General features: G+C 38.9%; 1 protein-coding gene across 1 annotated transcript in view; it reads right to left on the bottom strand.

Moving 5' to 3' along the window:
• The window catches only part of RYR2 (ryanodine receptor 2), a 527,178-nt gene that overhangs the window by 344,219 nt on the left and 167,512 nt on the right, over window positions 1-15,447 (bottom strand). The window contains exon 17 of the mRNA XM_065401458.1: window positions 11,539-11,634. Coding sequence (XP_065257530.1) covers window positions 11,539-11,634 — 96 coding nt within the window. The remainder of the gene's footprint in view (window positions 1-11,538; window positions 11,635-15,447) is intronic.

Here is a 15,447-nt window from a genome sequence, read left to right as displayed (position 1 = left end):
GCACCCACCTTATAGTAGCTCCATCTAGGTTGTTTTTCCCTAGTTTGTTTATGATATGTCATGTGAGACAATATCAAAAGCCTTACTAAAGTCAAGATATACCACATCTACCACTTCCCCCCTATCTACAAGGCTTGTTGCCTTCTCAAAGAAAGCTACTAGGTTGATTTGCCATAATTTGTTCTTGACAAATCCATTCTGACTGCTACTTCTCACCTTATCATCTTCTAGGTGTTTGCAAATTGATAGCTTCATTATTTGCTTCATTTTCTTTCTGGGTATTGGCCTTTCTAATTTTGAATCTACATACTTGTTTGCAATTTGACCTAGTTTCCACTTTTTGTAGGACTCTTTTTTGAGTTTCAGATCATTGAAGATTTCCTGGTTAATCTTGGGTGGTCTCTTGCCATACTTCCTGTCTTTCCAACACAGTGGGATAGTTTGCTCTTGTGCCCTTAATAATAGCAGTTTTTCAAAGAGACAACTCTCTTTAACTGTTTTCCCCTTGACTTGCTTCCCATGGGATCTTACCTACCAACACCCCGAGTTTGCTAAAAGTCTGCCTTCTTTAAATCCATTATCTTTATTATGCTGTTTTCCCTCCATTACTGTAATACAAGCAATAATTCTGCCAGAGAATCCCACACAGAAATATGTACTCAGCCACAGAGAACCAGAGTCCCACAAAGTATTCTGACAGCCTGGAAATCATCCAGTTACACAGGGAATCCTATCCTTAGCATAGGATTCCAGAAGTTAAAGAATCTACATCCTAACTTCAGCAGCAGCAGCTCCCATCACCAGTCTTTGGTGCCCTCTGCAGAAACGCCAGGTACGGGGGATGGGAAGTTCTGGGCTGGGCCAGAGATAGGAGGGGACCAACTCAATCTTGGCAGAGGTGGTCTTAACACCTTAGTATTTCCTCACTCCACAGACCCAATAGGAGTACTGGGTGTGTACTGTGGGCCAAAACAGCCCCCACAATTCCAGAATCATGAAGGCACAAGCCACCTCCCTTCAGTCCCAGTGCCAGCCCTAGCACCAATATAGGGATGAATTTGCTCAAAGATTGTAGCAGAAAGACACAGAAATTCTTTTTCACAATGAAGAATTCCATCTAAGTAAAGAATTACATATGAAACTGATGAAATTCCTGAAATGGATTGTGGGAAATCAAGACTATTTTTAAAAGCTGATACTAAAAGACAGAGCAATAGAGGTGATTTTAACACAGGTGTCTGCTTTCTTACACCAGGAGTTCCCCTCTTTTGTGAGCTCCTCATCAAAGGCAGTATTAAACATCACTGCATGAGGAGACCAGCATGGCTCAGGGTCCCAAAGTGACAACTCCACTTCCCTCACTAAAGAGAATCAGACTTCTAAACATTGGCATATAGTGTCAGAATACCTAGTAAAATGGTGGAAGCATCCTTGCAGAATCATTCATATCAGTTGTAATCACCACCTGCTGAGACATGTCACTACTTGGTAAACGTTGTGACAGCTGATCCCAGTTCCTATGGTGAGAGCAGTGCTTGCACTGACATTGACTGAATATTTTCCCTTGGCGTCTCAGGGACAGAGAGTAGTGGTGAGGGACGGGATATGTGTGTGTTTCTTATTACAAAGCTGGGGGGAAAACAGACAAATCAGTTGCCTAGGGATATGTCTGCCTCCACGGCTGCTGCTGATCCTCTGAAGGCTACTGAGGCAACAAATTTAACAACTTATACCAAGTGATGATCCATGACTGACATAACCTACAGCATTAAGGAGGGCCATTCAGCAATGGAAATATGCTGTTTTTACATAGGAGTACCACAGAAAAAGGCTGAAGAGAACAAAAATGTTGTGCCTGTGACATGGAAACGTTACCTCCTGCTGTGTTTTCAAATTTCTATGAATCTGATGTATCTGATAAGCGTTGTGCAACATTCAGGGCACAAAGGAAAAGCACCAGTGCACTGGTGGCACTTTTGCTTTAATACGTCAACTGAAAGTATATATTGGCATATGGGAGAGGGAGAAGAAACTATTTATTGGTGGAAAGGAGGCAGCAGAGGATGGAGCACCAGGTTAGAATTCTGATCAGTCTTCTCACAAGACATTTAGAATCAATGCAAGATGCAACTGAAAGGTGGCTGATTATGCTGCTGCCAGTTCATAGAACGTGTTGCTGGTACCACAAATAGTGGTACTGTGTATTTGATACATTTTGTTGGAGCCCCCTGAAATGGCTTGCACCCCAGTACTGGGACAAATAAGATCAAGTTGCCCTGTACCCTGGAGGGAAACAATGTAACAACCAAATGACAAAACAACAAGGGTTGAAATATGACTCAAATCAACCGTTTAAAAAATGCAACCAAGTCACTGTTGTTATTATTGCTGTGATCACTCTAAACCTCTTCGGTTCTTAAAGCTCCTGACTTCAACATGTTGCAGATTAATGCACAATAATACCAGAACCGCATGTAGATTTGTGTGAAAAAAGTGGACACCTTGATGACAAGTGCAGTTCCAGGTTTCCATATAACCACAGATTTGTGAACAAGTAGGCAGGGCAAATTGAAAACATGACATGACTATCACAGCACACTGAATGTTGTTCAGTTCCATTACCCTTCTGCTCCAGCCCAAAAGTCTTACACACTTCCCTCCCAGAGATACATTGCCTAAAAGCTATTGCTGATCCCACTGCTAATGGTCAACTCTCAGAGTGCTGCATTATATTACTGTAAACGCCATTATGTCCATACTCATTGTGAAAAAATAATGAAGAACACACTCAAGAACACAGGAATTGCCATATTTTATCAGACCAGTGTGTCACAATCAGGACATGAACAGTCTGACCTACTGACCGGAGCAGGAGTCAGGAGTCAGACAGGGTTAGGTTCAGGGGTGCTGCACACACCCCAGCTTGAAGTGGTTTCCACCATATACAGAGGTTACAGTTTTGTTCAGTGGCTTTCAAACCCATACTATACAAATTGTTCCAATGCCACTGGTTGGGTTTCCAGGAAATCACAGTCCGAGACAGGCCAGAGAGCAAATCAAAGTCAGGTGTCAGTCAGGGTCAAATTACCAGGAGATCAGCAGCAACCAGTAGGAGCAGGTATCTCAGTGGAAGCAGTCCAAAGTAGGGACAACCTAGTTGCAAGTACTTCCTCCTGTTCCTGTGCTAGGTTTATATAGAAGCTGCCAACCAATCAGGACCCCCAGCATTCTGCCAATCAGATTCCAGGACTGGAGTCCTCTATGGAGTTCAGTTCCTATTCTGACAACAACTAGCAGGTCACTGAGTGGCAGGTTGGCGCTTACTAGTGCTAACAAGCCCTCTGGACCATGATGGTTCCTGATACAGTGGTTGTCAATGACAGTGGCTAGAATCAGATGTTTCAGAAGAGAAAGTGCAAGAAATCCAATACTAGACGATTATATAATAACCTGACTACAAGAAAAGTTTTTTTCCCCAACAAAAAATAGTTGTTGGTTGGCTTATGCCTTTAATAAGGTTAATACAACTTATACATTTTAATCTATGTTATGTAACTGTGATGTTGTTGTTATCCATATTACACCAAATAAGTGTTAATAGAATAAGTTAAGACTGTTAATGTTGCAATGTCAGACAACCAAATGTAAGGAAATTCTAGAATTAAGATTGCCTGTACAACTGTAATTTGGCCCTCTTGTGTATATGCGTTATGATACAGTCTTTAATTACATGGTCACATACTATTTTTTCCACCGAACTGGTATTTCCTAACATCTGTATTTTTGACTTTGCAACTTTAATGTTCTTTTAACGAAGATTTGTGTAGGCAGTGTAATAGGTAAGCTGAAAGCAAACTGAGAAAAACATATTAAATCTAGTGGAATCGTACTGATTGATCATCAGTGGAGTGGGAACCTTTAGCTCTACAGCACAGCCCTCTGCCATGGGAGCTAATGGAGTGACTAATGGAGTCTTCCCCAGCCAGGCTCCTTGTCCCATTCCCCTTGCCCAGCAAGGTCCAGACTCCTCAATACTCCCAGTTCCTCATTTAATCTCAACCTCCCCATCCATTGGTTCCCAGTCTCCTTGCTAAGCCAGTCTCCCTCACTCCACCCCACCAGCTCACAGTCCTTCATCCCCTGCCCACCAACTCTCAATTTGTCGCCCATCCAAATGTTTGTCCCAATGTACTCCCCGTGCGGCCCCAAATCCAGCTCTTGTCTCCTCTCCATATTAGTCACTCTTCCGCTTCACTGCATGGGCACCAGCAGGGGAAGCATTAAGGAGTAAAAGAGGGAGTCTCTCTGCTCTCTGTTCCAGGACAGTGCAACAGCCACCCACAGCAGCTGGAAGAGTCTACTATGTTCAAAAGCCTTGAGGAAATAAAAACCCACTATATACTAAATTCATATCATATATATGCGTGTGCCCCTTTTGTTGGCATTAATGAATGCCACGTATGCTTCTTTTTAAATTTGTTTGTATCCATTTTTCCTTTTTTAGTTAAAGCTGAAATTTGCAAGACAAATGATTTTGTCAGAGAACAGAGAAGTTAAATAAAACTGTGCTATTCTTTGCTAGATTGTTAAATTATCTACACTCATGAAAAATAGCTCATGAAAAAAATGGGAAAAGAAAGATCGATTATATTGATATCCATTTTATATTTTTTCCTCAGCTCACCTGTTTCTCAGCTCATCCTCTCTGTCTTATGACTCACTCAGTTTGCAAGTTATGCACCAAAAGAACTCATTGCCTAACAATCTTTAACCAAAAAAAATAGAAGTATATAAATTTTTGTTCTGCATTGCACATGGAATTCTGAGCAAATCTAAGAGGTACGGAATTAATTTGTATGAAGTGTACAAGACAGGTGTCATAGCAGTACTCTTTTCTTCCCATAAATACTTTATTTAACCCACTACATTGAAAGGGGGAAAGAACAAGAGGCTAAGAGGTTATGGTCATTTTTCTTTGCAATATTATCTGTAATAGTCATCATATTACTTTGCCTTCAGACCAGTAATGTGACTGTCAGCATGGAAAGCATTCTTGGGAAACAGTCAAAAATCAATCTCAAATGTCTAGACCCAGCCACTCCTCCCTGATCCCAATTTATAGCTGTTAAGTCAAGCTTTTATTACAATCTACCCAACTGCCTGTGTGACATCATACTGGTACATTCTCAGGTTGACATAGATAATTTTTAAAAGAATGAAAAATTCGTATTTAGAACAGAAAGAAAAGATAACAATTACATCAGCAAATTAAAAAAAAAAGAAATGGATTAACAGCCCTTAAATCAGCATTGTAATTTATAGAAATGCAACCCTGATTTCTGACTACTGGCTTGGGATACAAGAGATTCTCTAATGCTAGAAAATTTGTCTCCCATATATTGTCTATTGGATCAAACTAAAGGAGGTGGAAAGAGGCAAAAAAAATACACTATCAAATTTTTAAAAAACGAGAGCTTTGTAATAAATAAGCAAATTGACTGTTTTAAACTAGTGGGAAGTGAGACACTTTGGTAAGACAAATAAATATCTTTTAAGTGGTGCCCAGATTCCCAGGGATGGACACTTCAGCTCTATAAAATAAAATGTCTTCAAATATTTACTGTATATCTCATCAAGCCACTCAGGCCAATAGAAATTTTGTTTTGACTTAGTGGAGTTCTAGAAATATTAAAGTCATGTTAAATATGCATAGCTAAACAGAAGAGTACTGCTGAGCATCCTACATACAATTATTTATTATTCTGCACAACTATTCCTTTTCAGTACAGTCCAAGGTACTACTCAATCAATTTCCTAGTTTTGTATGTTCGAAGGCAGTGGTTCTCAAACTTATTTGATCGTGCCCCCCGTCTTTGAGCCTGTAATAATTTATGTCCCCACCCCTGCCACACAAGTACATATACAGCCACCTAGCTCTGAAGGCAGAGTGGAGAGTGGCGGCTGCTGGCTGAGCACACAGCTCTGAAGGCAGTGCCACTGCCAGCAGCAGTGGAGAAGTAAGGGTAGCATGGTATGGCATTACCACCTTTACCTCTCTGCTGCTGCTGGCAGCGGAGCTACCTTCAATGGCAACACCATACCATGCCACCCTTACTTCTCCACTGCTGTTGGTGGTGGCGGCACTTCCTTCAGAGCTGGGTGCCCAGCCAGCAGCTGCCACTCTGTGGCCACGCAGTTCTGAAGGCAGAGCAGCTTCTCACACCCCTCGCCCTCTCCAGAATACATTCCACACCACCTGCAGTTGGAAAACCTCTGTTCTAAGGTTTTAAAAGAATTACCCTGAATGCTGGTAAGTTAAAAACAAAAGTATGTTGAGCCGGAAGAGTAACTTTAATGATAATGTGAATCCCATGCTTAGTTTATTACTTCCAGGGGAGGTAGAAGCAGGGATCCTTAGAAGCACAATTCAGCAATCAAAGGTGCCAAGGTCCATCATTAATAGCTTCTCTAGAGAAAGTGCCAGTTGGTCACCCCAGACATCAAGATGTGCTGGGCATCTGGCACAGGGCCTAATCAAGATAGTAAGGAAATTAGGTAATTACATGGGGAATAACTGAGATATACGTGCTTTGCTAGATTGTAAGCCCTGCAATTTATGACCCACCCATGCTCCTTCCTGTTCACCTTGTACAAGGCTAACTGTGAGGGGTGGAAAAATGCTCAAAAACAGAAAGGGAAAGAAGTAGAAAATGTATGTATCCAAGATAATCCCAGTGGTTAATACTTACAATATCACCTATGTCTGTGTCAATTTATTAATTCCATTTGGTTCTGTGAATGCCATGTTACATTTCAACCTTCACTTTGAATATAAGCTTTAATGTGGCCTTGAGCATTTATTTTTAAGCGGAAATTTAACATATTATGGAAAGACTATACGTGGGAAGCTGTGACAGAGCAATCAAGAGCTATCAACACTGAATGTGCCTACCCTAGTGGAACAATTGATTTGCTACCAGCAGAAGCTCTGCCCTCTTGGGCTTTTACACTGTCTCGCTGTACTGGGGTAAGCTTCACCCAAAAGAATTTGAGCAAAGCAAACACAACTTAAGTCACAGGTGCTTAAAGATAATTCTTAGATGCATGAGGGATTCAGTGGTTGGAGAAGAGTTAGACTTTTTATTAATGTTTTAATTATATTATTTAGTTATTTTGAAAAGCAATCAGCACCTTTAAATGTGGAAATAAACAGTATAACAAAAACATACTCCTTTTAGACAAACTTACTTGAGGGCCATCTTTCATGATAGCATTCTGCACCCATACTCATTGCATTAACATCAGCCACTTTAAAGTTCTTTAGTAAACTCTTTCCCCGCCCCCCTCTCCATCACCCAAATTAAATGGATAATCTGACCAATACCAGCATTGTTGCAATTTACATAATACAACCAGATTTTGGATTGCCAAGATCTTTTGGAGCTGTAAAGCCAGATAATTAAAATACAAAAATAAGAATTCTTCAGTTTCACATTTAAAATAAAACTTCATTTTGGCTTTAAGTATGTTGATAAAAGTAATATTCCCAATAACCAAAACCAGAGTTTCAAAACAGGCAAATGTATTTTATGCAGAAAAAATGTAACCAATAGTTAGAGCCTTCTGACACCACACATTCAATGTACATATTAACCAATCTACCAATGAACTTTGAAGGTATTGTCCTACCTTCAGTGCAACAGCCACCCACAGCAGCTGGAAGAGTCTACTATGTTCAAAAGCCTTGAGGAAATAAAAACCCACTATATACTAAATTCATATCATATATATGCGTGTGCCCCTTTTGTTGGCATTAATGAATGCCACGTATGCTTCTTTTTAAATTTGTTTGTATCCATTTTTCCTTTTTTAGTTAAAGCTGAAATTTGCAAGACAAATGATTTTGTCAGAGAACAGAGAAGTTAAATAAAACTGTGCTATTCTTTGCTAGATTGTTAAATTATCTACACTCATGAAAAATAGCTCATGAAAAAAATGGGAAAAGAAAGATCGATTATATTGATATCCATTTTATATTTTTTCCTCAGCTCACCTGTTTCTCAGCTCATCCTCTCTGTCTTATGACTCACTCAGTTTGCAAGTTATGCACCAAAAGAACTCATTGCCTAACAATCTTTAACCAAAAAAAATAGAAGTATATAAATTTTTGTTCTGCATTGCACATGGAATTCTGAGCAAATCTAAGAGGTACGGAATTAATTTGTATGAAGTGTACAAGACAGGTGTCATAGCAGTACTCTTTTCTTCCCATAAATACTTTATTTAACCCACTACATTGAAAGGGGGAAAGAACAAGAGGCTAAGAGGTTATGGTCATTTTTCTTTGCAATATTATCTGTAATAGTCATCATATTACTTTGCCTTCAGACCAGTAATGTGACTGTCAGCATGGAAAGCATTCTTGGGAAACAGTCAAAAATCAATCTCAAATGTCTAGACCCAGCCACTCCTCCCTGATCCCAATTTATAGCTGTTAAGTCAAGCTTTTATTACAATCTACCCAACTGCCTGTGTGACATCATACTGGTACATTCTCAGGTTGACATAGATAATTTTTAAAAGAATGAAAAATTCGTATTTAGAACAGAAAGAAAAGATAACAATTACATCAGCAAATTAAAAAAAAAAGAAATGGATTAACAGCCCTTAAATCAGCATTGTAATTTATAGAAATGCAACCCTGATTTCTGACTACTGGCTTGGGATACAAGAGATTCTCTAATGCTAGAAAATTTGTCTCCCATATATTGTCTATTGGATCAAACTAAAGGAGGTGGAAAGAGGCAAAAAAAATACACTATCAAATTTTTAAAAAACGAGAGCTTTGTAATAAATAAGCAAATTGACTGTTTTAAACTAGTGGGAAGTGAGACACTTTGGTAAGACAAATAAATATCTTTTAAGTGGTGCCCAGATTCCCAGGGATGGACACTTCAGCTCTATAAAATAAAATGTCTTCAAATATTTACTGTATATCTCATCAAGCCACTCAGGCCAATAGAAATTTTGTTTTGACTTAGTGGAGTTCTAGAAATATTAAAGTCATGTTAAATATGCATAGCTAAACAGAAGAGTACTGCTGAGCATCCTACATACAATTATTTATTATTCTGCACAACTATTCCTTTTCAGTACAGTCCAAGGTACTACTCAATCAATTTCCTAGTTTTGTATGTTCGAAGGCAGTGGTTCTCAAACTTATTTGATCGTGCCCCCCGTCTTTGAGCCTGTAATAATTTATGTCCCCACCCCTGCCACACAAGTACATATACAGCCACCTAGCTCTGAAGGCAGAGTGGAGAGTGGCGGCTGCTGGCTGAGCACACAGCTCTGAAGGCAGTGCCACTGCCAGCAGCAGTGGAGAAGTAAGGGTAGCATGGTATGGCATTACCACCTTTACCTCTCTGCTGCTGCTGGCAGCGGAGCTACCTTCAATGGCAACACCATACCATGCCACCCTTACTTCTCCACTGCTGTTGGTGGTGGCGGCACTTCCTTCAGAGCTGGGTGCCCAGCCAGCAGCTGCCACTCTGTGGCCACGCAGTTCTGAAGGCAGAGCAGCTTCTCACACCCCTCGCCCTCTCCAGAATACATTCCACACCACCTGCAGTTGGAAAACCTCTGTTCTAAGGTTTTAAAAGAATTACCCTGAATGCTGGTAAGTTAAAAACAAAAGTATGTTGAGCCGGAAGAGTAACTTTAATGATAATGTGAATCCCATGCTTAGTTTATTACTTCCAGGGGAGGTAGAAGCAGGGATCCTTAGAAGCACAATTCAGCAATCAAAGGTGCCAAGGTCCATCATTAATAGCTTCTCTAGAGAAAGTGCCAGTTGGTCACCCCAGACATCAAGATGTGCTGGGCATCTGGCACAGGGCCTAATCAAGATAGTAAGGAAATTAGGTAATTACATGGGGAATAACTGAGATATACGTGCTTTGCTAGATTGTAAGCCCTGCAATTTATGACCCACCCATGCTCCTTCCTGTTCACCTTGTACAAGGCTAACTGTGAGGGGTGGAAAAATGCTCAAAAACAGAAAGGGAAAGAAGTAGAAAATGTATGTATCCAAGATAATCCCAGTGGTTAATACTTACAATATCACCTATGTCTGTGTCAATTTATTAATTCCATTTGGTTCTGTGAATGCCATGTTACATTTCAACCTTCACTTTGAATATAAGCTTTAATGTGGCCTTGAGCATTTATTTTTAAGCGGAAATTTAACATATTATGGAAAGACTATACGTGGGAAGCTGTGACAGAGCAATCAAGAGCTATCAACACTGAATGTGCCTACCCTAGTGGAACAATTGATTTGCTACCAGCAGAAGCTCTGCCCTCTTGGGCTTTTACACTGTCTCGCTGTACTGGGGTAAGCTTCACCCAAAAGAATTTGAGCAAAGCAAACACAACTTAAGTCACAGGTGCTTAAAGATAATTCTTAGATGCATGAGGGATTCAGTGGTTGGAGAAGAGTTAGACTTTTTATTAATGTTTTAATTATATTATTTAGTTATTTTGAAAAGCAATCAGCACCTTTAAATGTGGAAATAAACAGTATAACAAAAACATACTCCTTTTAGACAAACTTACTTGAGGGCCATCTTTCATGATAGCATTCTGCACCCATACTCATTGCATTAACATCAGCCACTTTAAAGTTCTTTAGTAAACTCTTTCCCCGCCCCCCTCTCCATCACCCAAATTAAATGGATAATCTGACCAATACCAGCATTGTTGCAATTTACATAATACAACCAGATTTTGGATTGCCAAGATCTTTTGGAGCTGTAAAGCCAGATAATTAAAATACAAAAATAAGAATTCTTCAGTTTCACATTTAAAATAAAACTTCATTTTGGCTTTAAGTATGTTGATAAAAGTAATATTCCCAATAACCAAAACCAGAGTTTCAAAACAGGCAAATGTATTTTATGCAGAAAAAATGTAACCAATAGTTAGAGCCTTCTGACACCACACATTCAATGTACATATTAACCAATCTACCAATGAATCTACTTTGAAGGTATTGTCCTACCTTAAACCCAACACAAAGATTTGCTGGCAGGATATGCTGTTTGGGGGCTATTCATGTGAGCAATCCTGCTTATGTATTTTGCCCCAATTGGAAAATGGAGATGATAATATAACCAGGTAACCAAGGATGAGACCAAATGCAAATGTTACTCAAAATAGAAATAGAAATGAAAGAAAAAGGGGGAAAAAACAACCCTAATTCATTAATTCATTGCTTTCGATAATCTGTAGATAGACCTAGTTTTTATCACTATACAGTACTAAATACCAAAAGAGTATCAAAAGCATACCTAGAACTACATTGATGACCAGTGAAAGTTATGGGTCAAATCTTGCTTTCCCCACTCCAATCTATTTTCCCATCAGCACAAAAAAACTCAAAACAGCATGACTGAATGAGTGCTTGATCAAGTCTTTATACATTTTTGAAGAAGAAACTGGGAGGGAAAAAGAGAGATAGAATACTGAAAAACGTACCAGAGGAGGCTTCCAATCTTTCCAATCTGCTGATCAACCAGTCAAGAGATCCAGAAAATTGAGCACAGTTTTTACGATTCCCCCTAATAAGTGCCGCTATTAAAAGAAGAAAAACAGAAAAAAAGTTAATAAATATGTCCAATTCACATTAACAGAAACCCCATAATTCCTGTGATAAACCATGATCCAACCAACCAGATGCAAAACAACTTGGCAAATCATTGAATAGTAAAATTTGTAGGATTTTGTCATCATATTGCCCATCGCTGTAAAAAAAATTATCTAAAGCCAACAGTCATCTTCCTAGATCCCTATTTGAATATCAAAGTAGTCCATTTTGAAGCAACAAAAAGTAAGTCCATTGGTATTCCTGAACAAATCCCGATATAGCATTACTGTTGGAGGAGCAGGAGGGTATTGGAAAGGAGGAGGGGGAACACACAAACCTAAGGGGACAGTGGGATTTACCTTGTGCTGGCAAAATAAGTATGGTCAAGAAAGAAAAAGAAAAAAGATGACAACGAATTTTATGTTCAGGTAATGTTTGTCAAGCTTTCTGCCCTTATGGGATTTGTACTTCACAGTACTGTACAGGTATGATGTTAAAAAAAAAATCGATCGGGAACAAAGGAACTTCTACATAAAACCTAAATGGAAGAATTATGTTACCATCACTTACCTCTAAATTAAGGAGACCAGAAGAGGTCTCTGATGGTAACAAGGCTTCACTGTTCAAAATATCATGTCTTAAGATAACACTGTAAATGCTTCTTTTAAGCTATCACAAGTAGGGTTAAAGTCATCCAAACAAACAAACAAACAAAAATAACCTGGGCAAAATTCATCCTTGGACAGAAATGGAACTACAGGTGGAGAGAAGTATATAGTGATGATTTTAGGACTTGAAGAACCTCTCCTTCTTCCCAGGGGGAAAAAAACATCAGGGACTAACAATTCCATCTAGAGAGTGGAACAGTGCCAACTGCTGTTCTTATGCAAGCTTCACATGCAGCTCTACCAAAGCATCAATCTTAATCAGAAACTTCCCCTGCCATTCTCTTCAACAGAGATTGCTGATCACACTGGGAGACAGTATGGTTCAAGGGCTAAGGAGTATACCTGGCTCTGCCACTAATTCACTGTGTGACTTTGGGCAGTCACCAAATCACCCTATACCTCAGTTTCCCCATCAGTAAAAGGGGCTAATAATGCTTGCATAACTTCCTAAAACAGTTTGTGAGCTACAGATGAAAAGCACTATATGATGGCTAAGCATTATTGTTTGGTTATTAGTTATGTTATATTGTGCTATGGTTTTGTGATATTGATTCATTTCCATTAGGAAATGCATTTAGACCCTTAGAATTGTGGCCTCAGTATGATTTGAAGCTGGATCTGCTGCAGACATGAAAGGCCAGGGTATGAATCCTTTACATCACTAAACCAGTGGGTTGACAGAGTAGTTTTAGGGAAGCAGGGGAAGAGAGGCTGAAAACCTAATGGTCTGCGACAAATCATCTTTCTCTGCTCCTGTAGAACCACACTCTGAGTGGGAAATGTTGATCAGAGAACAGTTCCACTAAAGCTTTATTTAGAAGCATTCAGCTGTAGCTGTAGATAATTTTACTACTGTTCAGGTAACCAGCACAACTAATCACAAAGCACAGAGAATTCCTAAGGGCCTATTATGGCAGAAGGGATGTAGAAGAGATGCATTCCTAAATCACACATTTGACATATAAAATTCATCAAAATTACAAAAGCTCACATTACACATAGAAGCTAACTCATTTAAATATTCTATTTTCTTATAAGGGTCATTCTTTGTAACAGTGAATTATAAGACCATGTTTTGAGCTAGTATATTTAAGAGACTATCAAGCATTTTGATGACACATTTCATTTTTCAGAATTTCTGAGCCATAGCATTTTTAATGTTACTTATGACTGAAAATGAAACAAACTTTTCTCAGTATAAACCTATTTCTGATTTTATATGACTGGAGGCAATCAGCACTCTGGGTGGAAACATTTTATGAAAAATTCTCTCTTTCAGGTACTTACAAGGCCCACATAACCATAATATCACAGTGCCTCGCCATTTTTATACTCACAACACCACTACTGAAATGAATGCAAAACCCTTAGACTCTCTGTACCTTATTTTGCCTCACATCTCCATCTGTAAAATGGAGACAATATTATAGTTCCCTATCTCACTTGAGTGATGTGAGGATAAATTCAGTAATATTTGTGAGGCACCAAGAAGGGTCTGCAAAAGTCCTTATACCATGTAGTGTAGTTTAAAAAACAAAAACAAAACAACCAAGGCTACACTCCATGGGAAGATAAAAGTATTGAACAACTGCTACAGAATTCCTCTGGAAAAAGAACTATGTGATCATGTAATAAGATATTATAATGCACGCACACACACAAGGGGGATGAATTAAGGTTTCACAGGAAAACTTATTTTTGACATTTCCTAACTTCTCAGTGCTTTCTTTTGCAACCTTTTAATGTAGAATTTTTGTATGGACTATTACAATGAATTCCAATTAATCAACAATGCCTATTGTATATTAGATTCAATTTTATTTTATTATAGGTGGACCCGACCTTAATGCTGGCATTTCCTAACTTCTGAACACTTGTATTTGCACCCTTATTTTGAGATATTTTAATGTAATTAATTTAATGTGATTCATATGTAATTTTATGGTCATTTTAATATTTTTTCCATTTTATAATAAAAATGATGCTATCAAGGTGTCAAATAACCCTATTCAGCACGTACATAGGTTAAGTGTCTCCTAGCAGGTAGCATATAGCAACTATAAAGAACTCCAACAATGACAGCAAGCAAAAAATAATAAAAATAACTATTTGAAATTCTACCATTAGTCTCAGAGACCTTAAAGTTTCTCTTCTGTTCCTCTTCTATGGTGGTGACGAACTGCATTTTAAAATTTACATTTTCAAGGTTGCCTTTTAAGGCTTATAACAATGACAGAAAACTAACAGGATCAGCTTGAGCGGTATTATCAGGCAGTGAACAGATAATCAGTTAAAGAAATAAAAGCATAAAATAAAGATCCAATTTCTAGGTCCGCATTCGCTGGAACTTGCTGTGTCATTTTAACCTTCCCTTTATCCCAAACCATGTGTTCCCCTCTACATTTCAGAACAGATACAAGTGATAATTGTACAATCACATTCATTTTACCATATAAGTTATTACCCTCATAGTAAACAGCATAAGCTGAGGACATAAATGGCCACTGGGATTAAGTATTCCAAAGAGCTACTTGATAAGCATTTGCTACAAATAGTACAAAGAAAAACAGAAATGCAAATATATGTAGTAGCCACTCCATGCATTTACTAGTGATAGATCTGGTTTCTCCGATATTGCCACCATATACCCTATTTTGACACTTGATGCTCTCTCATTTCCTCATCACAATCTACCATTCACCCACATTCTCAGTGACCTTATGTTGATTTTCTGTCCAACCTGATAGACTTCTGTCCCCCCCCACTCCCGTTCTCCTCATTCAACTTTTAGCCCTGGATCAACTCCCCCACTTACCAAAATGGCCACTCACTTCACCTTGCCTTCATTAAACAGCGCTCCTTCTCTGATCACTCAATAATAGAGTTTCTTTTCTCTGAACACCATCCACTTCCTCCTTCTGCATTTCATATTTTCCCTCTGCTGCCCTCACCTGGCTCTTCTGTGACCGTCAGTCCATTGATATCCATGACTGCTCTGCCTCTCCCAGCCTCCACTTCTCCACTATTGATTCAGTATCCTCCCTACCTCCCAGAATGCATTTGCCTCTCTATTTTACACCACAAAATACTTTCCATTTATTCCCAACATCCAATTCCTTTTTTCCTTGCTGC

The sequence above is a fragment of the Emys orbicularis genome, chromosome 3 (genome assembly GCF_028017835.1).
Source record: "Emys orbicularis isolate rEmyOrb1 chromosome 3, rEmyOrb1.hap1, whole genome shotgun sequence".
In the NCBI taxonomy this organism is placed as follows: domain Eukaryota; kingdom Metazoa; phylum Chordata; order Testudines; family Emydidae; genus Emys; species Emys orbicularis.
Note: the sequence above shows the minus strand (reverse complement) of the source record. Positions and strands in the feature narration are given on the sequence as shown.